The 25,453-nt window shown below is 51.5% G+C and overlaps 2 protein-coding genes across 2 annotated transcripts; both read left to right on the top strand.

The window, feature by feature from the left end:
• Positions 1-9,786: 9,786 nt before the first annotated feature.
• LOC114615965 (EH domain-containing protein 1) lies at positions 9,787-15,728 on the top strand (the record flags this gene model as incomplete). The annotated part of the gene is made up of 3 exons (XM_028761539.1): positions 9,787-10,199; positions 13,101-13,265; positions 13,665-15,728. Coding segments are annotated over 3 exons (1,103 nt in total), but the record flags the coding sequence as incomplete, so codon positions are not given.
• A 6,828-nt stretch (positions 15,729-22,556) lies between these two features.
• On the top strand, positions 22,557-25,296 carry LOC114615964 (serine/threonine-protein kinase MRCK gamma-like; the record flags this gene model as incomplete). Its single annotated transcript, XM_028761538.1, has 3 exons — positions 22,557-22,716; positions 25,040-25,131; positions 25,213-25,296. Coding segments are annotated over exons 1-3 (336 nt in total), but the record flags the coding sequence as incomplete, so codon positions are not given.
• Positions 25,297-25,453: the final 157 nt, after the last annotated feature.

The following is a 25,453-nucleotide window of genomic DNA, read 5'->3' as shown; positions in this document are numbered from 1 at the left end:
TGGCCAGCTAGTCTAGTTATGTTAGTGAGTTCCAAAAAAAGAGGAAGGCACCTGATAGTGACCCCCAGCCCCCATGTGTGTACATACACAAAGACAAGGAAGACTGAAAACAATAGCTCGGTGGTAGAGCCTTTGACCAGAATGTATGAGGCCACAGGTTCAGTTCTCATCACCAAAGCCAAAAGAGAATAAAAAGCTCGGTAAGCATTGCACTTTTCTTTCTTTCTGTTTGTTTGTTTGTTTGTTTGTTTGTTTTTCCCCCTGAGACAGAGTCTCACTCACTGTGGTTCTCACCGTCATCAAGCTGTCCCTCCCAAGTCTGGGATTAAGGCTGTGTGCCACCACGCCCGGCATGCATTACACTGTTTTTTGCTGGAATGCCGTTGCTCAGGGACCTTCAAGGCTGAAGTTAGGATGTTGGAGGGGAAAGAGTTGGGGTTCTTGTAGTCCTCGTAGGCTTATAAAAGGACCCAAACTCACCAAAGCCAGAGGAGAGCTGGACGATCCAAGTAAATTTCTCTTAACTAAGAGAACTACAGGAGATGCCCCCAGCCTGCACTGGGCAGAGGTGTGCCGCCATTGTTTGAGGCCCACAGACTTATCTTTTGGCTGAACCACACTCCAGCAGGGTAGCTGTGTGGTGAGAACACAGCCTCAGATAAGCGACAATAGCTCACCCTCAAAGGCTTATCTTGCCCGAGCTCTGCTGTTTGTGCTGCCTTCAGGCTTGGAGGAAGGGATGGGGTAGGGAGGGTTTAAGGTTCTTGCGGCCCTTGTGTGCTCCTGAAAAGGAGCAGTCATTACACAGCATGTTACAGAGCATGGTTCATCTGTTCTGCTCTCAGTGCTCCCAGGCAAGAGCAGCTTAGACTTAATGCCTGGGATCCCCAGCGGGCCACTGGGGACACAGGGGTGTGTCCTTTCTCATTGCTTTCCTGTTAGGAGAGACATGGCAGAACCTAAACCTTCTTGCTGTCTGTGGGAAAACCACCAAAGTGACGCTTTATGAATGTGATTTTCTTTTTTTTTTCCTGGGCTGGCAATAGAACCCAGAGCCTTCAACATGCTAGGCCAGCGCTCTTACCATCGAGTCACACACACACACACAGCGGCGTTTTAACTGGGGCTATAGAGGATCCCAGCATACTTAGAGTGGACGTGCTCAAGGAGTCTGCAGGTGACATGACACACTAGGCCTGTGGCTTGCTGTGCCTTTCAGGTGGCAAAGGGGTCCCTGCAACCAGGTTTTCCTGTATTTGCAGAAGGCTCCCTCTGATTGAACGTGGGTCTTGCAGTGAAATACCAAGATCAACCAGTCTTTCTAAACCATTTTCCTCCATAGTCCTGTAGTCCCCATTTAAATGTTACCCAGCTAGGGACTAGGGGTGAACATCCTATGGTGGTGAGTGAGATGGTCGGTCCTGTGGCCCTGCTTAGAGGTGCTGTGTGGGCTCCAGGGTAGTTTGCAAGCTTGTGGATGAGGGCAGACCCCTCTCAGACCCTACCCACTAGTCCTTCCTTGTGCACACAGAGAACCAGAGTGGGAGTATGTGAGCCCGTCCTCAAGTGGAAAGCAGGTGTTTCCTCTCGGGAAGGGAGGTCCTGAGGAGCACAGCTCTGCACAGATGACAGCCTGGCTGTAGTCTGTACTTGATCTTTGGGAAACAGCATCCCTGCAGAGGTCGCTTGTACTTGAGCGTTGCCAGTTCTCTGGGTCCATTCCCACTTTGTTGCTTTCCCATTCCCCTCCTGACTTTTTAATCCTTCCCTGTGGTCGCTCCTGTGCAGGAAATTCAATCTAGAGAGATAAGTGGGACTGGCATAGACCACAGTGGTCAAGCTGCTCTGGCTCTGCCAGGGACCTCTGAGAATTTTGTCCCTTTGGGGTCCCAGGCTGGGCTTGCCTGATCTGCTAATCTGCTGCTTGAGAGATAACATTCTCTCGTGTCAGCAGGGAACAGTTGCCTTTGGGAACACCATTTATTCCTGAGTGCCACCCATGTGACTGATAAAGGGATTCAAAGGGCATCCAGGGCTGTGTGAAGTTGCTGCCCTTGACTTCCAGGATCATTACCACTACATAGTCACACCATGCCTAGGGGTCTTCTTGTGTGAGTCCTCTGTGGTCAGTGGCAGTGAGCATGCCAGTCCCCTTGTCACCATTGTCACTGTATGACTGTGGCTGGAGGTGTAACTTTTGTGCCTTGCTTGACCCCAAGAAAATTATATCAGCAAAGGGAGTGTGGCTTCAGCTTCGGTTAACAAGTAGCGTCCTGTCTGGCCTGGTGCCTGCCTTCTTGCTAACATTGCTCTGTCTGTGTACCGCACTGTTTTTTTGTAGCCTTGTATAGGAGGAAGCCAATGTTTTTCTGATGGTGAGCTCTATCTGAATAGATGAGCCTGGGGGACTCAAACCTGGAGGGGACTCTCTGCACACTGTAGTGTAGCCCAGAGAAACTGTCAGTATGGACTCTGAGCTGAGGTCAGACCCTGGTGAGGCTGTTGCTAAGCTGGACTTCTTGGAAACATAGGCCACCATGGGCTAACCGTAGTCCAGAAAAGGAGTAAGGCTTTGATAGTTATCCTGTTACCTTCTTTCTTCCCTCTGTGGCCTGTCTTTAGCCAGAAACCAACCCAGAATCCCCATGGAAAGCTTTCAGAGCTTGGGGCCAGTCTGGCTAGCTCCCTGGCTTTTCACTTGCCTTCCTACCCAATGTCATGGTTCCCAGACTCCACCTAAGCTATTCTGTTCCTAGAGGTTGGATGGGACTTGTGGTCCCAGATTCCCATTCATGTCTTCTGGAGCCCTGGATCAGAAGTAGGGCTACACCATGAGTAGCTTTTCTGCCCTATTGACCATCCCCTGAGATGCTTGCCGGATTTGCTCCAGCCCAATCTCAGAATGCTTAGTAGACCAGAGAATGCTCTCAGGGATCATTGCTGAGCCAGGTTCAGGACTATCCTGGTTTCACAGCGTCCACCACATAGGACAACACAGGTTTAGCTTTCAAATCAGAACTGTAGGAGCCAAGTGACCAGAACACAATGGTCCTCTTAGAGTTGTTGATAATTGTGATAGGGACTTCTGTATGCTGGGCTCTTACCTAATGCTTGGCATACAATTAAGTATGCAAAACGAATATCTGCCAATTAATAATGACGAGACTAAAAGCTCCAGGGTTTCCCAGACTTCGCTGTTTTCTTAGTAATGTCTCAGAGGAACCTTAGGCAGTACTGCCTCAGCTGGTGTTCTGCTCAGACTCTCCAGTCCCCTGGGGCTGACTGGGCCCAAAGCCTTCAACCCCATCCCTCTGTCTCCCGCTCTCTAGGCAAGCTTGCTGCTTTGGCCTCGCTTTTTGCTGTGGGTGTGCCTACTCTGCCTGTGGAGGCGTCGTACCAGGCTGTGCTGGCCTTGGCACCTGTTCCTCAGGCTGCTCATCAGCGTGGACTAGGGAGCAGCTGGCCCGAGTGCCTGCAAATGTTGAGTTTATATTTGGGGTACGCAGCATTCTTCACGCCCTAGAGGCCGCCCTTGCCTACACTTCCATCAGATATGAGCTTCTTGGGCTCAGTACAAACGCCTCAAACAAATCAGAGCAAACATTTACAAAGTGCTGGTGTCTGCCAGGCATGCACTGCACCCAATCCTCCCAGCAGCCTCATGGTGGGAGCTTGTTCTCTCCATGTCATAGAGAAGGGTCTGGGGATTCAGAGAGGATAAGTGACCTGCTGGAGTGGCCCAGTTGCCTCCTGAGTATAGGGAGCTGAAGGTTGAAATGTGGGCCCAATTGGAGTGTGTCTGTCCTTCCTCCCAACCCTGTACTGTCACTTACTCCGTTATGTTGCAGGTATGCTATATTATACCTGTTTAGGGCCAGGCTACACGTTGATCCTTTTTTGCAACAGCCAAATCCCCTGCTACTACTAGGATAGAGAGCACCCCGTGAACTGAGAAAGTTCCCTGTGCACTCCCTCTTTCCCTGTCTCAGGAACTCATTTGTCTTTGAAGCTTAAGCTTGCCTTTTCCAAAATGTCTCTTAAATGCAGTCAGACAATACTACCCTTTGGTACTGTTCGTTTTCTTTGATGGAATCTGACCCTTTTCATCCATATGTTTAAGAAAGTCAGGGATTTGTGCCTTTCAGAAATGATTGTTTCTGGGGATGGAATCAATCCTAGAGCTATATATTCTTCACAGAAGCTCTGACTGGTGGGCCACATCACAGCCCTTAGGCTGTTGTCTCTGGAGAGGGATGGCTTCCCCTCTGTATCACTGTGCTGTTACTCTAGAAGGAAGTCTGGGCTGTCTGTGGTCAGTCGGTCCAAAGCAGTCTTGGGTCAAGCTATTAGGAACATCTGTGCACCAGACTTGCCATGGACCTGGCTTTTTTTTTTTTCGAGACAGGGTTTCCCTGTGTAGTCTTGGCTGTCCTGGAACTCACTCTGTAGACCAGGCTGGCCTCGAACTCAGAAATCCGCCTGCCTCTGCCTCCCAAGTGCTGGGATTAAAGGCGTGCGCCACCACCACCCGGCTGGACCTGGGTTTTGTTCCCCTAGGGCAAATGGCTAGGGGCAGAGGCCCCTCGCTAGCCTCTGTGCTGTTTGGAGGGATCCTCCCTTAAGTTAATCAGGAGGAGTCCTCTCTGCGACTTGTCCCAAGTCTGGGCTCCTGTCTCCAGGGCCAGTGCCATTGGAAACTGTGATGTAGCTCTTTGGTGAGAAATAATGAGACCCGTGCAGTTTGAATGACAGGAAACAAGAGTGTATGGGAAACAAACACTCCATTGTTTTATGTTCTAGAAAATGTTGGAATGTATGAAGCAACTTTCCCTGGCTGATGGGACTACCTGTGTTCGTTTGGAGGAGTGCTGCTGTAGGATGGGGTGCTTCACCGCAGCCCAGGCTCCACCTCTGACCCCTCTTGTCAGCTTCCTGACAGCTAACTTGTGGACGGGCCAGCAGCACCTGGTTCAACTGGGGCTCCCTTCACCTAGTAATGGGCCTGTGGGAGGCTTGCTAGGAACAGCTCCGGTGGCGCCGTCAGTTCCTGTCAGCTCTCAGCAGCCACACTTCTACGCTCCTCTCCACTACTACTCCCTCCGAGGGTTTAAGTTTTACATTATTTTATGTATGTGTTGCCTGTATGCATGTTTGTGTAACATGCCTGGTGCCCTTGGAGGCCAGAAGGTGTTGTCTCTGTTGGAACTGGAGTTGGGGGGCTGCCATGTGGGTGCTGGGGATTGAACCTGGATCTTTCGGGAGAGCAGCCAGTCCTCTCAACTGCTGAGCTATCTCTCCAGCTCTGGTTTTTAATTTTTTATGACAGGACCATCCCTGGATGGTATCAGCTTGCCGTGGGTTGAGTGGTAGAACTGTAGAGTGTACACCACCATGCCTGTCTTATGTTTGCATTTTTGTTTTTAAAGACAGAGTATCAGCCCTGTGTGAGTCCACAGGCCTTTAATCCCAGCACTCAGGAGACAGAGGCTGGAGGAGCTCTGTGTTCAAGGTCAGCCTGGTCTACATAGTGAATTCCAGGACAGCTACATAGAGAGACTCTGTCTTAAAAAACAAAATATCATATAGCCTGGGCTGGCCCTAACTACGTATTTACCCAAGGATGACCTTGAATGCCTGATTCTTTTGCCTCTGCCTTCCAAGTGCTGGGATTAGAAATTATCACACCTGAATTTCCTTTATTTTCTAATTGTGGAGAAATGTACCTAGTATATAAGTGGCATTGTCTTCCACAGTCTTAGGGAGCAGTGGGGTTTGGTGCCTCTGTACTGCTGTGAGCCAGCACACTGTCTTAGAAAGTTCCATTGTCCCAAAATTTTTCAGTAAACACTGACACCTTGCCTCCCACCCTGGCACTGGCTTCCCTGTCCTCTCTGCATGTGACCCCCAGCGTCCTCATAGGTGGATCTGTGGTTGCTGGGGCTTGTCCTCGGGCTGGTTTCTCTCACTCACATGGCTACTCTGTTCCTTATCTGAGATGTCTCTGGTTGCCACTGAAGCCCCTCTCCCTGCAGGTTGGCTGCTCTGTATCCTTGGTGGAAATTGGTGTCACTCTCTCTAGCCAGATGGTGGTGCAATGTGCCCCTGTTAGACGCTCTTTCCCTCTTAGTGGGCACACAGCTCCCTTTATGTTGTTGTGTGGGTAGAACTGACACCCTACCTGGTGTGTCAGAAGAGCCTGAGGCCAGTTGCTGTGCCAGTCCTGTCACCTGCTTAAACTCTCTGCCTGAGAGTGTGCTGTGAGAGTGCTTTTGGCATTGCATGACTCTCCTAAGCTCCACATTCACTGCCACTCTCCAGTGTCCAGGGCTCCTGAAAACCAGTGTCTTCTCTTTAAAGCCACATAAGACACCTCTGAGGGGAATGAGGAACAGTAGGTTCAAGAGTACTAGATGGGCCCACGGGTGGCCTGCAGTTATAGAATCACATGCCTGTGTCAACATGGCTGCAGTCTGTCAGGTAATCAGTGATATGTTTGGTCACCCAGAGAGTCTCCCTTCCACCAAAAGTGTGTTTCCCACCAGAGGGAAAAGGATTGTGGCCGTGGTGGGTTGGGCTTGGAAGGTGACCTAAGAAAATCAAGCATGGTAGGTTTTGCCTGTAATCCCAGCCCCTCAGGAGGCAGAGGCAAAAGAATTGCCACTATCTGAGGCCTGCTTGGTATATGGAGTAATAGCCTGCATTAAACTCCAAAAATAATTAACCAGGAAGGTCCCTTCACCTGAGAAAAAAGAAGAGACTTAATGGAGCTGGACATGGTGACTCATGCTTGTAATTCCTGTGTTTGAGAGGCAGAGGCAGGTGAATCTCTGAATTTTATGCTAGCCTGGTCTCATAGTGAGTTCCAGGCGAGCCAGGGTTACATAGTGAGACCCTGTCCCCCAGAAAAAAGGAAAAACAAACTCAAAACCAAATAACTTGAGGTGCTGCCTAAGAACTAGGCTTGTGAGAAAGGAGCAGGGAAGGGGCCTTCTCCATTTCTCTCATTTTAGTGTTCCCTTCCCCCATTAGAGGGAAAAGGATTGAGACCATAGTGGGTAGGGCTTGGGAAGGTGACCTTAGCTTCCCTGCTGCAGGCCTGGCTGCCTAGCCAAAGCCAACAGGACTAGTGGTGCTTGGCCTGGGGTTCCCCTGTTCTCAGGAACTGGGATTTGGCCGCATTGCGGCCCCAGCTGTGTGAAGTAACTTCAGCTTTGGATGAGGCCAAATGGGCTGACTGGAAAGGAGCAGAGGCCTCTCTTTGTTGAGCAGGAGTATCATAGTTCCTGAGTCAGCACTTCTGCAGCACTGCTGTGTTCCTAGAACTCACGTACAAGGCCTCAGAGCCCCAGGCAGGCTCTGGGGCTCAGCTAGGGTACATACAGCTCAGAGCCCTGGACAACAGCTACCTCTTCTGGCCTCTGCTTCCCCACTATTCTGCTGCTCTAGACCTTCCCTTCTGGTTTTCTGCTGACAGCTCACCCCTCGGGTATCCACTCCCTGCTCTCAGAGCCAGCTGCAGGGAGCAAGGAGGGCCTTGTACTTTGGAACTGGCTGGCTGTGCTGGCTGCTGAAATGCAGCGTGACCTGGCCCTCACTGGAACTGTGCACTGAAACCTGAAGCTCTGACACTCAATCAGCCACACACAGGAGAGGCCCTTCTCTACCCAGACTGCAGTTCAGTATACCTCTGCCTTCCAGGTAGCCCCTGTTGGCTAACTAATGTGTCCCAAGTACCTGTGTGCCAGGAATGTAGAGGTCAGAAGACAACCTGGTAGAGAATGGTTCTCTCTTTCCACCTTCACATGGATCCCAAAGATCAAGTTCACTACCAGGTTCATCTGGAAAGGACCCATATCGTATCTGCTGAGCCATCTCATTGGGATGGCTTTGTTTTTCTTACTTGTTTTCTGGTATTGCCTGGAATTGAATCCAGAGCTTTGTTTCTGCTTGGCCTGTCTAGCCTAGCACCTCTGAAGTACCACCACCCCAGCTTTATACACAGGATGGGGGAGCATTGAGTGCTGCCTCCCTAGCTGTACAATGCAGTGTCAGCAGGCCCTGATGGATGGGGTGGTGGGGAATCATGTGCCAGCATGTGTAGTCCTGGACACACTGTCCTTCCCTTGGGACTTCCCCCTACAGTTTTTCTGTCTTCTACATCTAAAGATTGCATGCCAGTCCTCCTGAGGTTGGGCTTCGTGGAGTAGTTTTCCCAGACAGTGCTAGAGTAATCTGTGAGGCAAGAGCCTGGCTGGACCAGCCTGTCCCTGACTGTCTTCTCTCTGAGTTGCTTCCCTGGCTCATCTTTTGGGGTCTTGGCAACTTTCTGGGAAATACTAAGTGGTTCTCAGGGCTGGCCTACATTTGGGGTGACCCAGAACCTGTGCACATTAGGTGAGTGACAGGAAACTAAATCCAGGCGAAGGAGAATGTCCAGATTCCACTGGAGAGGCCAGGCTGTTCTGAGGCTCTGTGCCACTGTTTTCAGTCTTCCCAGCTCTGCTGGTGCTCCTGAAGGGCAGACAGGGGTTCTCTCATTTGGGAGCGGTGGGAGAGCAGTGGGAGAGCAGTGGGGGATGCACAGCTGTCAGACAAGTTAAAGCAGTGCCTGGTCCAGAAGTCCCTGAGCCACGTTTATATGGAAAGTGACCAGCTCTGCCATGTCAGCCGTGCAGCTTCTTGGTGAATCCCAGGTTGTGACTCCCTCCAGTACCTACTATCCCCATTCTCATGAAGAAAACTACAAGACTCACACTTCTTTAAATTTTACTTGTGTGTGGAGCCACAGTGCAGTTGTGGAGGCCAAGAGGACAGCTTCCCATGCTTGCTCCTCTTCCTTCCTCTGTGGTTCCTGGGTCACGTCTTCAGCATGCACAGCAAGTGCTTTTACACACTGAATGTCTTGCTGGCCATAAATCATATTTTTGGGGAGAGGTGGGAGGACGAGGGGTGTTTTGTTTGAAACAGTTACGTGTCATTTAGATATCCAATATGTACCAACCACCATGCCTGGCTAATAGTACTATTATTAATGGGGAAATTCAGTTATGACTCTGTCATAGATAACAAAGGTCACTTTAATTGAGATGGGAAGCAGCATAGAATAAGGTTTAGGGCTAGTCAGCAACTTGGCTTTAAAGAAGCATTTAAGACCTACAAAAAAGGGAAGTGGTCTGTGATACTCTTGGAGAACAAAGGTCAGCAAACCTTTTTCTTGAATTAGTATTGTCAGCTATGTAGAACTTTTGGTTTCTGCTGCAACAATCAAACTCAGCTATTACAGACAAAAGTTGGCTTAGCCATGTAAATGAGTGCCTTTGTTTCAATAAAACTTTATTCATACAAGCAAATGATAGGCCAGTTTTGGTCCTGAGCTTGCCAGCCCCTATTGTAGAAAATGAGCCAGGCTTATACAAGGATCTGATGTTTAGACACTGGATAGATGTCAGCTGCAGTTATGGTGCTGTTGCTTACTGTCACCGCTGTTCAGGACACAGAACTGGCAAGTTTCTCTGTGCTTGTGTTACTCTGCTGAGCTGTTAAGTGTAAGTGGCTTGGTGGCTTGCTTTGGCTGAGCATCTATGCATTTCACATGGCTAAAAATACCCCTTGAGGCAAGAAAGACCAGTGAGTTTGCCTTTGGGCTGCAGTAGTGTTCAGATAGAGCATTTTAGGAATTTATAAAATAACCTCCGGTCTAGAACTTGTAGCCACACTGGTGCTCAGAAGCACTGGAGCAGCCTGGGCCTTGGAGCTGTGTTCAGTTCTCTCTTGCTCCTCCCTCAGGTTATGACTTTGCGGCTGTCCTTGAGTGGTTCGCAGAGCGTGTGGACCGCATCATCCTGCTCTTTGATGCCCACAAGCTGGATATCTCAGATGAGTTCTCAGAAGTCATCAAGGCCCTCAAAAATCATGAGGACAAGATCCGTGTGGTGCTGAACAAAGCTGACCAAATTGAGACCCAGCAGCTGATGCGTGTGTACGGCGCTCTCATGTGGTCGCTTGGGAAGATCATCAACACCCCGGAAGTCGTCCGCGTCTACATCGGCTCCTTCTGGTCACACCCACTGCTCATTCCTGACAACCGGAAGCTCTTCGAGGCAGAGGAGCAGGACCTCTTCAAAGACATCCAGTCTCTGCCAAGAAATGCTGCCCTCAGGAAGCTCAATGACCTGATCAAGCGGGCCAGGCTGGCCAAGGTAGGCCCATGAGCTCTGGGGCTGGCATTTGGGGCCCAGTTTACCAAACAAGTATCATTTTACCTGTGTGTCCGGTGTACCCACTGTGTAGCCTGTGACTTACTAAGGTCCTTTACCTGGGTCATTTCAGCCTGCTCTTTCTGAGGCTTATGCCCCACCTAGTCAGAGAATGCAAAGAACATGTATACGCCTTAGAAATACCAAACAAGAAGTTACTATAGAAGAAAGGAGGCCATGGGAGGCTGGCTGGCCTGCTTGGCTTCAACAAACCTTTGGGGTGTGTTGTAGACTAGTGTTCTCAGCTTGGCACAGAACAGTATGGACTTACTGCGGTAGGGAGTGACACACAGTCCCCATTCAAGCCTTCATGGAGGAACAATGCACACACAATAGAATCATTGGTTATTTGGTGGTACTCAGTAGCACAGGGTTCTGCCTGAGTGGAGGACTGGGCAGCCATCCTGGTGGGATAGGATCTGGGAGGCCTCCGTGGGGCCTGCTGTATAAGCCGGGACAGGAAGTAGCTAGAGAAAAGATGATGCCAATTTGTGGCCCAGAAAGTGCTGGATGCTACAGCCCAGATCCCTGGAGGCTGCTGTCTGCATCGGTCGTATAAACACCTATTCCCATTGTGGACGTGCAGGCTGTGCCCAGGCTCAACACCAGCCTCTGAGGTGCTGGAAGCCCTGGAACCTTAGTGGCAGCTAAGGCTATATAGGAGCCCAGTGTGCCCAGAGCCAGGAAATGAAGCTCAGTGCTGCCATGGGCTCGGGATAGGAGACTGCATGGGTTGCCCAGATAAGTTACTGGGGGTGGGGGTGGGGGACTGTTCCAGAAATGGCTTGTGTGAACCCTCTGAACATGAAGGTCTGATGTGGAGTGGACGCCAGGATAGTGAGCCAGTCCAGACAGTTAGCAGGGTTCCCACTGACCCTTCAGGTGCTTGGACATAGTTCAGTTTCTTCAAAAACTGGACGGACTCTAAGTAGATGCCATGATGAACCATCATCAGACTACTCTCAAGGCTGAGGCAGGAGGATCCGTTGAACAGTTTGAGACTAGCCTGAACAAGACTAGCAAGACACTCTTTCAAAACACAAAAGTAGGTTCTTGCCTGACCCCTCTCTTGAAAGGGGTTGGCTTTCAGCTCAAAAGACCTGTCCTGTGAGCCACCCTGTCTCCAGGAAAACATCTTAAAGTGTGGGGTGTCTACAACTGACTGGGTCACATAGAGGGAGAAGAGATAGGCACCAAGTGTCTATGACCGTTGACACAATCACCCTCAAGACCAGAGAAGGTGCTTCCCAGCCATCCCTGCCCGAGTTGTTTGCAGTGCTGAGGCTGCTGTCTGTACACTAGATCCCAGGCCCCCACCTCTGCAGAAGGCCAGTCATGGAATATTTGGGGGTATCTTGGTCAGGGAACCAAGGCTGATGCTTTGTCCTTTACTACTGCTAAGTGTCAGCCATTGTCACTCTCAAAAAACCTGGCTGGCCAGGTGACAGTTTATGGCATTTCCCATCTTCTTTACAGGATCCACGGCTGGGGTTTTTCGTATCTCCAAATGTCTAGACAGGTATGGCCACCTCTGGAGCTGAGCAGTTCTGAGAAAGGAACTTATGAGAATACCCATGAGACTGGCCACAGGCCTCGCCCTGGAACCCTGTGCTCTCCAGCTCTGCCCCACACTACGCTTAGCCCTCAGCTTGCTTTTCCTGCAGGGAGAGTGACTGGGGCAGAGGTGTGACTGGGTTTGTGTGACCTGCCTTCCTAGCTTTCTTGGAAGAACCTAAATGGCAGCCCCAGGACTGAGAAGGGCTGCACGCCCCGGGCTGAGCGGGGAGCAGTGGATGTGTTGAGGGGAGCTAGGGAAAGCTTTCAAGGAATGTTCCAGGCTTGAGTTGTCCTGGCCTGTTTTGATGACACATGGCATATCACTCAAGTGGGATTCTACTTGGGACTCCCCCTGTGCACCGTACAGATAGATGTATGTTAGACAGAGGCTCATTCATAGCTTTCTATGGCTCTGTGGTGTGCTGCTTATACTATTGGGAGGGGGGCAGCTCGGGGAGAACACAGGCAGAGAAACAGACAGAACTGAGTTGTGGTCCGGTTTCTGCAGTCCCCACGGTAGTTCCTTGGCAAGTCTTTGCCTCCAGGCCTTCCTCTGGCCACAATAGATGTGGATGTGTGAGAAGAGAGTGCCTCTAGCCATCCTTCTTATGACAGACAATAGAGTTTGTTATCTCTAGAATGTCACCATGACTTGTACAAGAACGGGTTGGAGAGATGGCTCAACAAGTAGTAGTGCGTAGGTTCAAGTCCCAGCATCCACAGCTGTCTGTGACTTTAGCTCCAGGAGATCTGAACCCTCACACAGGCATACATGCAGTCGAAACAGCAATGCACAGAAAAGGTGGGTGGATGGATGGATGGATGGATGGATGGATGGATGGATAGATAGATAGATAGATAGATAGATAGATAGATAGATAGATAGATAGATAGTTTTTGTCAGGCCAGTGGTTGCACGTACCTTTAATCCCAGTACTTGAAAGGCAGAGGCAGGAGGCCAGTGTGGTCTACAGAGTGAGTTCAAGGACAGCCAGTACTACACAGAGAAACTCTGTCTTGAAAAACAAAACCAAGGAAGAGTATCCATCATCTGTCCTGTGTTAGAGGCACCCTTTCCTCTCCTCCATCCCCATGGCAGTGAGCTGTCACACCCTCAATAGAATCCTGTGTTCCTCTTAGGCCATTGGGCTTCTGTAATGATGACGTAAACTTCCACCTTGACTTTGACCTTTCTGCTTCCCTCTGCCCAAGCGCGGAACTTGAGGCCTGGAAGACCCTGAGGGTAGTGTGCCAAACAAGTCTGATGCCCACTGCCTCCTCCCTCAGGTCCATGCCTACATCATCAGCTCCCTCAAGAAGGAGATGCCCAATGTCTTTGGGAAAGAGAGCAAGAAGAAAGAGCTGGTGAACAACCTGGGAGAGATCTATCAGAAGATCGAGCGGGAGCACCAGATCTCCTCCGGCGACTTCCCAAGCCTGCGTAAGATGCAGGTACAGTCACCAGGCCAGCCTGCCCAGTGCTGGGCACTGGTTCTGGAGGGAATCCCAGCTCTATAGGGCAGGGCCTCTACAAAAGGAAGCAGCTGGGTTAGTCACCAGTTCCCTACCCGATCAGAGTTGACCTAGGTCGAGACACTGACACAAAAAAGGGGAATGTGGTGACTCGGCTTTGGGGTGGGGCATGGCTGTCCATGAATCTTCACAGCAGCCCAGCAAGGATGGCGCTGTTGTGACCTCATGCAGAGTGAGGAGCTCAGGCCTGTAACACTAGCTCAGCTGCCTTAACTGGTGAGTGGAAGCCCCACTCTCCCCACTTAGATAGTCTAGCTTGGTCTGGAGTCTGGAAGACTGCCCCATCTAGGCCTCTCCTTCCTTCTCCTACACTCACAGGAGCTCCTGCAGACCCAGGACTTCAGCAAGTTCCAGGCCTTGAAGCCCAAGCTGCTGGATACAGTGGATGATATGCTGGCCAACGACATAGCTCGGCTGATGGTGATGGTGCGCCAGGAGGAGTCCCTGATGCCCTCACAGGCTGTGAAGGGTGGTGCTTTTGATGGCACCATGAATGGGCCCTTTGGGCATGGCTACGGCGAGGGGGCTGGTGAGGGCATTGATGATGTTGAGTGGGTAGTTGGCAAGGACAAGCCCACCTATGATGAGATCTTCTACACACTGTCTCCTGTCAATGGCAAGATCACAGGCGCTAATGCCAAGAAAGAGATGGTGAAGTCCAAGCTGCCCAACACAGTGCTGGGAAAGATCTGGAAGCTGGCAGATGTGGACAAGGATGGCCTGCTGGATGACGAGGAGTTTGCCCTGGCCAACCACCTTATCAAGGTCAAACTAGAGGGCCACGAGCTGCCCGCTGACCTTCCTCCGCATCTCATCCCACCCTCCAAACGGAGGCATGAGTGACTTCCATGCCTGAGATAGCCCACAGCCCCAGGGCTGCTGGCACTTTCTACCCACCAGCTCCTTTCTGCCCGGTGGGCTGGGGCCTGGAGGGGCAGAGATGGGGGGAGGGAAAGGGTCACCATTTTTCAAGGTCCATAAAGACTGAGCGGTGTTTCCTCAGCTCTCGAATAGGAAAACCACCATCTTTCTTTTAAAGCTGTTCCGGGGTTCAGCGGGGAGGCCTGGGTGATGCTTGGATGTGAACAGTGGGATTTTGTGCACAAGAACCATGATATTTTTAATATATAACATTAGAGGCAGCCTTCTTTCTTGCCTCTTCTGTCTGACAGCCCCACACTCAGCCTCTCCCCTATCCCAGCCAGGCAGTGACAGTGACTCTGGGAACCACCTCTCCAACCCACCCTGGCACCCCCGTGCCCGCTGCCCCAGGCTATATAAGCAGGAGGCTCCAGTTCCTTTGGTTTGTTTCCAGACTGGGGCTTCCTCATGGAGGTTGTTTCCCACTAGCTGTGTTCTGTGCTTGGATAAGCTGTTCCAATCCTCTGCTGTGATGTGGGGTGCACACCTTCCCTTTGTCCACAACCCCTGGCACCCCAGACAGCACAGGAGCCACAGGTAGAAGACCCAACCACTGTTGATGTTGTGGAGGATGGAGGAGTTTTGAGACAGTGTCTTCTAGGAAAATGCATAAGCTAGTTAGTGTTCTGTAAAATGACACTTTATACTTGACCAAGACTTTGGGTAACTTACATCACTTGTTCAAAGCTGTGATTTTGTCTCCCCTTTCCTATACTCCAGCCTTGGAGCAGTTCCACTCCAGAGTCAGCAAGGAGCAGACATCCTTGGGCTTGAGTTTGCTTTCAGGCTGAGGGGAGGTCATCCCAGCTTCTGCTCGGAGGGGTCTGAAATGTACCTCTTAAGGTCAACCTTTGTGGCAGCTTCCTGAAGCCCCTCTCTGCCTTTGGGCAGGCAGTAGGCCCTATGACCTGGGACTGGTGAGAGGAAGCCTGTGGTTCTGGCCTGGGTGTAGTGTCCATGCAGCAGGACAGGGGAAAACCCAACCCCTTCCCTCACCCTGTCATTTCCTTCCTCTCCTCCTCCTCTGCTCAGCCAAGGAGGTCTGGGTGTCCTGAGAGCCCCAGACGGAGCAGTAAGAAGCCAGAGCTAGCAGATGACTACTTTAGTCACCCCACTGTCACTTGGGGACCTGGACACACCCTGTGGCCAGTGGTTGGCTGTCAGGGTGGGCTTTATATTGAGGTGGGTAAGGCAGTACAGACTGGTCATCTGGCACCACAGGTGGCCTTCAGGGAGCTGCCTGCCATCCCCCCAGCGCTGTTCTGGGCCCTGCTGAGAGTGAGCTCCAGCCTGGCCTGTTACCTCCCTGCCTCAGCCCTCCACTCCTTGGCTGAGGGTGAGTGAAATGTCTTCCTCACAGGTTCACTGTTTAAAGTCCAGTGGGCTCTGTTCTCACCTATAGGGAGAGCAGCTGAGTGAAGACTTTGTTTCTTGCATTAAAGAAAGTTTAATTGTGCCAAAGCTTCTCATGCTCCCTTGTCTTTTCCTGGCCAGGGAAGCACCCCTGGGTTTCCCCAGGGGGTTTCCTAAGTTGCCCATGACCACCCATCTCCTGTGCATTGTTGGCAACACTCTCTGGATACTGAACTCGATGGTGCACACCCATAGTTTGAGCACTTGGGATGTGGAGGGAGGACCAATCGATCAGCTTGAGCCACAGAGAGCCTGTCTCCAAACAATCCAAACACCAGTAGAGATTGATAACAGAACTATGCTGGGCCCACTTCCACCATCTGCACATTGTCACCTCCCTCAAGACTGCTGCAGCCATAGACAGGATGGCCTCCCATCCCTAGTGTGCTCAGACTGGGCTATGGGAGCCTGTAAACAGAGGTTCCAGGGCTCTGAAGTCACTTGACTCCTCACTTGTCCCAAGGCAGGTTTGGAGCCAGCAGAGCCAGCTCTGAAGATGGCAGAGACTGACAAAATCCACAGTTCTGGGTGGGGTTGGTTAGAGCCAGCTGATGTGTCAGATAGGGGACCTGTTTATGACAAGAGAGGAAAGGATGACAAATTGGGAGTGACATGCCCGGAAGGGTGCAGATGGGAAGTAAGGCTAGAGAGAGACCCGCTCCAGGCGAGGCTGGGACAGAAGCCCGGATAAACAGGTGCTTATCTTAGATCCAGAGCTGCCTCCAGGGTCTAGCTGCTGTGGCTATAGTCCAGTCACCATAGTCTTGACACCTAGTGTGGTCTTCTGCTAGGCTTGCCTGAGCAGAAGTTCTATGTTTACATCACAGATTAAGGGCCCAGGAGAGGGTAACACACGCAGCACTGGTAGCCAAGGAGATCAGACTCAAGTCTGCCAACTCCAGTCCCGTTCTTGAGGAGATTCTCATGGAAACTCTAAAGCAATGATGACTTCTGAATTGTCTAGTCCATGTCACCCTCAACTGCCACTCTTAGGTTTAAAATGCCCCCTGGAATGATTCAATGCTGTCATTCCACCTGAAATTTTAGACACTTGGGACTACCTGTCAGTTTGCAGAGGTCCCACAGAGATGCTCTATGCTTGCTCAAGCTGCTAGCACCAAAGAAAACAGGCCCAGGGAGCTCCCTGGAATGTTAGGACCCACCTTCACCCTCCACCCGTGGGACTCGTGGTATACTATCTGCTCAGCCCCCATCTCTGTGAGATGATACCCAAGAGGATGTTCACATGGTGCCCATTAAGAAGTTTAAAATCAAGTATAAAGGCATCCCCTAACTGCTGCCCCTGGACTCAGGTTTTGGTTTCATGATTCAGACTCCTTTGGGCCATGGTGGGAACTGAGGGAGAAATGTCCACTCAGGGCTGGCTCTTGCCCCTCAATTCCTTTCTTGTTCTCTAGAAGCCAAGATCTATCAGGAAGCAAATACTTGCCACCCTGCTTCCAACCCCTGGGATAGGAGGTCTTCAGAACAGTCTGATATCCCAGTTCATAGCATCACACAAACCCAAGACCCAGGAGGCACAGAAGTCCATCTACAGGCTGCACCTGTCAGCTATTTAGTATGCTGAGGTTTCTTGCAGGGTCGTTCTTACCTGGTTATAGGGCTTGCCTGAGGCCAGTGGGCTAAGAAGAAGACAATGGGGGAAGGAAGCCGGTGAGAGGATTCAGAAGTTTACAGCACTGGCTGCCCTTCCAGAGAATCTGGTTTTGATTCCCAACACTCACATGGCAGCTCCCAACCGTCTATATAATTCCAGTTCCAGGGGATCTAACACAGTCTTCTAAATTTCAAGACTACTCAAATGTGATACACAGACATAAATGCAGGCAAAACACCCATACACCTAAAATAATAAGAAAGAGCACAGCCAGTCATCATTCCTGTCCTCTGCTTTCAAAAATCAAAGCTTCAAAGCTTGAGCTTGGGTGATGGCCAGTAAGAAGACCTGAGTTCAATACTCAGAACCTCATAAAAGCCAAATATAGCAGTGCATACTCATGACCTCTATACTAGAGAGGCAAATACAAGCCCCAGATGTGACCAGCCAGCCAAGCCCATGAACAATCCTAAAATGAGGTGAATTACAGTATCTGAGAAAGGATGCTGGCCTGCATCTTACATGCACCTATACACAGATATATCTGCACGTGTGCGCGCACACACACCACACACACACACACACAAAGCGTGTATGTATAGGACTCCACAAGACAGTGGGTTTGATCTCTCACGGCACTGCAATCAAACAAATCTCTTGTCCTCTGTCAGCAGTTAGCAGTCTTGGCCAAACAGCCTTATGTTTAAATCCCAACTCTGTCACTTGCTGGAATCAAGCCTGCCTTTTTCCTTTTAAGCCTGTTCTTTGGGATCTTGAAGAGACCTGTGCTCAATGGCTTCCTTCCCTAGGCACCTTGGTTAGGGCTAGTGGGGGGGGGGGTGAGGTATATGGGGAGCATGGTACCCCACCCAACACCCAGAACAAAACAGAAGGACCCACCCTTCCCTGAAGTAGCAGACAGGGTGGCGCCTATGAGCTGCAGGGGTGCAAGGTAAGGGGGCTCTGGCCTGGCTTCCTGTGCACCCAGAGAGACTGGTAATTGTGAAACCACATGGGCTGCTGATGAACAGAGCAGAGCGTGGGAGCCCTGTGGTGAGCTGGAGCAGCACGGGGAGGATTTGGAAAGAAAACCCAGGATGATGAAACCACCATATGTCCACCCATTAGGAGTGTTGGACATTTCACAGAAAATACCCATAGTGCAGTAGGCAAGAAAGTAGTGTGGGAGCTGACCCAACAGAAACTTTCAAACTAGGGCCTGGAGAGATGGCTCAGTGGTTAAGAGCACCGACTGCTCTTCTAGAGGTCCTGAGTTCTAATCCTAGCAACCACATGGTGGCTCACAACCATCTGCAATGGTATCTGATGCCCTCTTCTGGTGTGTCTGAAGAGAGGAATGGTATATTCATATACATAAAAATAAATCTTAAAGCAAAACAAAACAAAACCTTTCAAACAAGCCTTGAGCAGCAAAGGCAGGGATATTGGGCTCTCTGCCTCAGATGGTCCCTATGTTATTCCTAGACAGAAATGTTACACACACCAACAAGAGCCCCATGAAGAACCCATGCCACCTAGTTTTCCTTGTGTCCAATCAGGTGCCTCTCTCCATTGTCCATAGAAGATGTTCAGAGAGAGGGTAAGGAGACTTGCCCAAGGCATTATACCTGGGCCACAGCAAGCAGACCTATGGGACCCCTCAACCAGCCTCCTGTCCCCAGCTCTCTGGAGTTGAGAGGGACAGTCAGTCATTCTTGAAACGCAGAACCAGAGCTTTTGCTCTTCTTCTGAAACTAGAGCTGGGAGACTCGGCCACCCTGAGAGGCCAAGTCTAGATTTTAGAAGGGGAACTACAAGCCTGGGCTCAGGAAGCTGGAAATGTGGCCATGACGATGACAGGCACCTTTCCCCAGGCCCAGCGTGTATCTGGGTTCCCTCCAAACTCAGAGGGTGTCAGAAACACCTAAGCATCCTGCTCCAAGTCCCTTCCCCTTCAGGGTTTGTCCCTTCTGGGACCTTTGTCTATTTCTCCTGGGCCTGAGCTCTGAGGTGACAAGTTCCTTTTCTTTCTCCAGAGCCTTTTACAGAAGCATTTACTAAGCCTGTCTAGGTAGGGCCTTACCTTGTTCCTATGTCCCACAGCCCATGGTTCCCTTTTGTTGCTGGCAATGGGGATTAGGAACTCAGGGTATGAACTACAGAAAGAACCTAGAACTGTTTGTCACTGCCCCTGGCCTCCCTGTGTCAGTCTGTGAAGGAGGTGGATAATGATATACCTGTCTGGTAGAGATCAGAGATCTATGTCCACTTGGAAATGACAAGGAGCTCCTTAAGAGGGTAAGGTGTCATCAGTTGCCAGGGCCTCTCCCGAGAGTTGGTGCCAACACCTCCACCAGGGACTCTTGGGAGACAAGGGAGGGCTTCAGCAGAGCAGGTCCCTCCTGCAGACCTGGTTGAGCCTTCAGTTGGTAATGGCCTCACAGTAAGCCTTTGGAAGAGGATGCCGTGAGAAGAAACAGGACAGTGTCCTGACTGCTCAGACTGGCTGTGGCTCTGCGGCTGACAGATTCACTCAGCCACTGGACTAGACCATGAGCCAAGTGTAATGCTGTGACACTTGTCACAGCAAGTGACAAGTTGTGACAAGTTGTGGCAAGGCCTACCTTGTTGTGGCAAGGCCGGGCCAGGCCTCTGGCTCAGGAGCCAGCCTAGCTCAGAGATCAGAACAGAACCAGTAGGACAAAGGGTGCTAGGTCCTGAGGCTTTTGTGAGTATTTGGGTTAGAGCCTGGCCACGTGTTGAAGCCAGAACAGGGTCCCACAGAGAGTGAGCCCTTAAGGTCTTTTCGACATTTGATTTTATACAGACAAAGAAGCAGCAGCTTGCAAAAGCAAATCTAGGGTGCTGAGGAGGCAGCTTGGTTGGTTGAGAGATTCCCCTAATATGAAGAAAGCCACGGATTTGATTCCCTAAAACTTCGTGAAACAGGTGCCCGGGAAGAGGTAGAGGCAGGAGGATGAGAAGTTCACCTTCGACCTTTGCAATCTAGACTGTAGAGAAGTAAGTTTAGCCCAGGATACCCACATTTCAAAATAAACAAAAAACTAATACAGAACCTAAGAGGACCGAATGTCTGAGAGTTCTGGCATGCCCAGTTATTTATTTACTTATTGAGACAAGGTCTTTATATATAGCCCTGGGCTATCCTAAAATTCACTATGTACACCAGACTGGTCTTGAACTCAGAGATCTTTTTGTCTCTGCCTTCAGAGTATTGGTCCACCATACCCAGTCAGCGTGTTCAATTCAAATATGAGTCCCTGCTCTGGCCTTGGGCTCAGTTTCTCTCCACTCTGGTGTGAAGTTGAAGCCTGCTGGGGTTAGGATTTTTGTCAGAATTCAGCTTTCAAAGAGGTTAAGGGTCTTGAGGAAGTTGATACAAAGAACGAGCCAAGACCTGAGGCCTGGGCAGTTGGCTCTTGACTGACCCTTGTGGCTAGAGAATCAGCATTCTAGGACCTGGTCCCAGCCTCTTAGTTCTCCAATGACACTTGCAAATACCAGACACTCCTTCCTCCCTTAGTCTCTGGCGCCTCCTTGTGGCTTTTTACCTTCTGTGGGCCCCATCCCTGCCCTGAGCTGAGGAGGGCTGAGTCCCTCAGGTGAGAGCCAGCAGGCTCCATCAATCCACAGTCTAAGGACCTAGGAAGTTGAAGCAGTAAACTTGGGAGTTCAGGGTCATTCTTGACTACATAGCGTGTTCCAGATCAGTCTAGTTTATATGAGATGCTAAAACAACAACCACCACCACCATAAATCCAAATTCCTCCAGCCTGCCCTTCCCGATCCTCCCCTGGCATTGTCATGGGAGCCTAGCATTAAATATGAATCCTGAGTCTCCTTCCCAGCCTGATTGATCTGGGGAAAAAAATACATGCCTATGTTTTCCCCATTTCAAATTGTGGACCCCATGGAAAAGGGGCTTCTGTAAAGATCAAATGAGGAACCCACAGTGTTTTGTTTGTTTGTTTTGTGTTTTCCGAGGCAGGAATTCTCTGCATAACAGCCCTGGCTGGCCTGGAACTCAGAGATCTGCCTGACTCTGCCTCCCAAGTGCTGGGCTTATAGGCGTGTACTCCTCCCCTCCGCTCAACACACACAACATACCCCCACCGTGTTTTTAAATTCCCCATTTGATGGGATTTGAGTGTCCCACTCACTTTCCCCTGCAAATGCTTCCTCTCTCAACGCTGATCAACTTGATCCTGTCATGTCTCCAGTTTCCAGTCTGAAAGGGAGGCAAGCCCCCTAAATAGGTCTTCTAATTGAATAATGGGTTGTTCAAAAGACTACAACACCCCTTCCCTTTCTTTTATGGTCTGTCATGGTCAAGACTAGCACAGCTGGCCACAGATAGCCAGAAATCAAAAACCTCGCTGGACATAGCCAGCACCTCCTCCTTCTTTGTTTCCATCAGCTCATCTCGGACTTCTTGGGTTCTCCACGTTCCATTTAGGGACTTGTTCCCTCCAACACCGTAAAAATCGGTACCACCTAAGTCCACACGAGAATCTAGTTTCAGAGACCCCTACCCTCAGCCTTCCAAAGCCTCAGTGTATTCATCTGCTAAACGAGTGTGCCCCTTCTACCTCAACTACATGTCTCTGGGTTAGTTTTAAGGATTTAAAGGAGGTCAGAAACTTTTGGGGGTAGGTGGGTGTGTTGCCTTAGCAGCGCTTGCAAACCGGAGCAAAAGCGGACTACAACTCCCATCCGGCTTCAGGGCCACAACCATCCCAAGACCCTCTGGCCTGGCTAAGGCACAGGCCGCTGGCCCGGTCGCGTGGGAAGTTGCTGTAGGCTCCATCTAGGTTAGTGTCTCATGAGGGTCTAGGTGGCGCTGGGACTGGTGTGGCACGGTGATCAGAGGGGCCTTTTGCGACCCCAACGGTCCCCCCCTTCAACCCCGCCCAGGAGTTACTTTTCGTGGCCCGCCCTCCCACTTCCTGGACGAGGGTCGGCCCCGCCCCCACGCGCCTCCACCTCCCCACCTTCACCTTCAGCCGCGGCTCCCATTGGCCGGCTCGCACCTGTCCGTCCGTCGGGGGCGGGCTTGGAGGGCGGGGCGGGCGGCCAGGTGAAGGAGCGCGGGTGGCGACGGAGGAAGGTGACAGCGGGGAGGGCGGGAGGGAGGGGGGAAACCGCGCAGAACGAACCGCGGAACCACTGACGGACCGCCGGACGGGGCATGCGGGCGGCCTGGCTCTAGCCCGGGTTACGGGGCTCCAGCCGCAGCCATGGAGCAGCGGCTGCGTGCGCTGGAGCAGCTGGTACGGGGCGAGGCTGGTGGCAGCCTAGGGCTCGACGGTCTCCTGGATCTGCTGCTAGGGGTGCACCATGAACTCAGCAGCGCCCCCCTGCGCCGGGAGCGTAACGTGGCGCAGTTTCTGAGCTGGGGTGAGTGGTGAGGGCAACACCCGGGAAGGGAGGCTGGAGGGACAACACCTGGAGCTCTGTGCCCCCAGACCTTTTCCCGGGGATGGCATATTCCAGAAACTTCCTGAAGACGCACTGACTCCTTGCGCTGTATTTAACCTTGCCATAAGACTCCACAGCCCGCTCGCTCACCTGCACCTTACCTCAAACTCCCAGAGCCAGGTACACGATGTACACTTCCCATACTCTCATTTCATTCCCTGCTACAGACCCCAGACATGTTGCCAGTACACATCTTTCACAACGGTCACCTACAGCGAGTCCTTGGTCACATGTCACACCTCATGCCCTACCCAGAACATACATTCAGGTGGACACCCGTTTGGTGTCACATAAACATACAGACTTTCTCAGTTTCCTTCGTTCTTCAAGAGATGGGGACTTTGTTCTGAGACCCCTCTCACCTGTCACACAGGCACAAATAAATCCTCATCCTTCACCTTGCAGACAGTCTCCTTAACTTAATTCCTATCCAGCCCCTTTGGAGGATCTGGGGTCTCATTAGAAGTGGTTTTATTTGATTCATCTGAATTCTGACAGGAATGGCTGACCTAGGGTGATCCTAAACCCATTGAGGGCACTGATACCACCAGCACAAGGGTTCCCTGGACATCTCTGGCCAGGCTTTGGTGGGGAGGGCATAGGAATTGGGCCTGGAGAGTAGTGTGCTTGCCCAGGAGGCCATCAGAGTTCCTGGTTCTCCTGAGCTCTAGGCCGGGAGAAGGCTGGGCCTTGTATGGTTGGGGGTCTACCATCTAGTTCTGCCATTTCTTTCTGTGGTGAGAGCAGTTAGACAGCCCTGCCCCCGTTGCCTGTATGTTTCTCTGTGACTCTTATGTGTTATACATGTGTCTGATTTGTCATCATTCCCACATGACACTGGTACCTGTGTGTGTATGTGTGTGTGTATGTTTTCACATATGTGTGTTTCTCCCTGCCTGCCTCTGGAACCTCTACTTAGACCCCAACATAGGGGACGTCTGTTGACATCTCCCGAGGTAACTCCAAGGCTGGGCGTGACTCAGGCCTCTCCTGCCCCAACTTGTCCCTGCTCCTGCCCAGAGCCCCCACCCCTTCTGGCAAGACAAAGGTACTAGGCATCTTGTCCTGGAGGTTGGATCTGGGCACCAAGTTTGGCCTAGGTGGCTGGTGGTCACCTCTGACCACTCTACAAGCTGGTAGCTGCTCCTCCCTAGTTCTACGCATAAACCTGGGAAGAGGCAATTAATTTCTGTAGTGAGGGTTCCACACCTCCCCCGCTGTGGGGTTCTGCCTGATAAACCTGTGGAGCAGCTCTCTGTCCCACCCACAGGCCCGCCCAGCTGGCAGGGAGTTTACCTTCTGGCAGGGGGAAACTGAGGCAAGGTGCCAGATCCTAGATGTCCCCCAATCCTCACTGGTCACTCCTGTCTTCATCAGCTCCCAAGACTGGGTGCCCTTCCCCCTGGCCTAAGGCCACTCCAGTTCTGGGGAGAGCCTGGGAGTGGCTGACATGGCCCTTGTGGAGGTGGCGGTAGGGCGCATAGACTGATGGAGGAGGAGGTGCTTGCCTGTGTAAGCCCATCCAGAGAGGGAGGCAGGGCTCCAAGTGGCAGGGCTAGCAAGCCTGGAAGGAATCCTGTGTGCTCACACCCTCAGGTGCTGGCATTGGGCACCAGGTGAAGTTTTTGGCCCTGTTTGTGTGTCTTGTGAGTACCTGAGCAGACTGGTATCTGTTCCTGACCCAGGGGCCCCACTTGGGGAACACAGAGCCTGTCTTTCTGGAGCACTGCTGAAACTCTCCTCCCTGTCCTCTGCCCTCCGGGGCTGCCCCAGGCCTTACCTCCAGCTGGATTGCTCTGTGCCCACAGGGTCCCCAGACCCAGGCCCACAGTTCCTGAATGGCAGAGAAGCCTTTCTGGGTACAAAGAATGTCACCTATCCAGTTTCCCAGATAGGCCCCTGGGCTGGCTTGAGGGTCAAAGGCTGTGAGCTAGGGGTGAAAGTGATTTCTGTATTGTCTCCAGGGTAACCTGGCTGTCAGGAGTAGGCCCCTGGCTAAAGAAGGCCACAAGGTCCTTCTGTGCCTCAGATAGAGACAACCTGGAGCCTGAAGCACGTGTCCAGGGAGGTTCTGAGGCCAAGTGGTCCTCTGAGTCAGGACCCTCACCATGCTTGTATCATGACCAAATAGGCCCTGCTTCTGATCTGTCCCTCCTCTGTGGGTTGTCTCTGGGAAAGTCATCCCTGTCCTAATCTCATGGGAGCTTGTAAGAAAAAAATGCTGTCCACTCTATGCCCTCAGCCAGCCCCTTTGTAAAACGAGTGAAAGAGCTGCGTCTACAGAGAGATGACTTTGAGATCTTGAAGGTGATTGGCAGAGGGGCCTTTGGGGAGGTAAGTAAGTCTTGGGGTGGGTGAGGAGGAGGAGCCTTGCACTTGATCTGGTCTAAATCAGGCCCTGCTTCCTTCACTCAGGTTGCTGTGGTGAGGCAGAGGGACAGTGGCCAGATTTTTGCCATGAAGATGCTGCACAAGTGGGAGATGCTGAAGAGGGCTGAGGTCAGTCTGGGGTCAAGTGTGCCCTGCAGATGGGCAGGGGAGGTGTGCATGCTGCAGATGGGCAGGGAAGGTGTGCATGCTGCAGATGGGCGGGGGAGGTGTGCATGCTACAGATGGGCAGGGGAGGTGTGCATGCTGCAGATGGGCAGGGGAGGTG

Source organism: Grammomys surdaster, unplaced genomic scaffold (assembly GCF_004785775.1).
Source record: "Grammomys surdaster isolate TR1022 unplaced genomic scaffold, NIH_TR_1.0 209711, whole genome shotgun sequence".
NCBI classification, from domain to species: domain Eukaryota; kingdom Metazoa; phylum Chordata; class Mammalia; order Rodentia; family Muridae; genus Grammomys; species Grammomys surdaster.
This window is presented reverse-complemented; position numbering and strand designations above follow the sequence as displayed.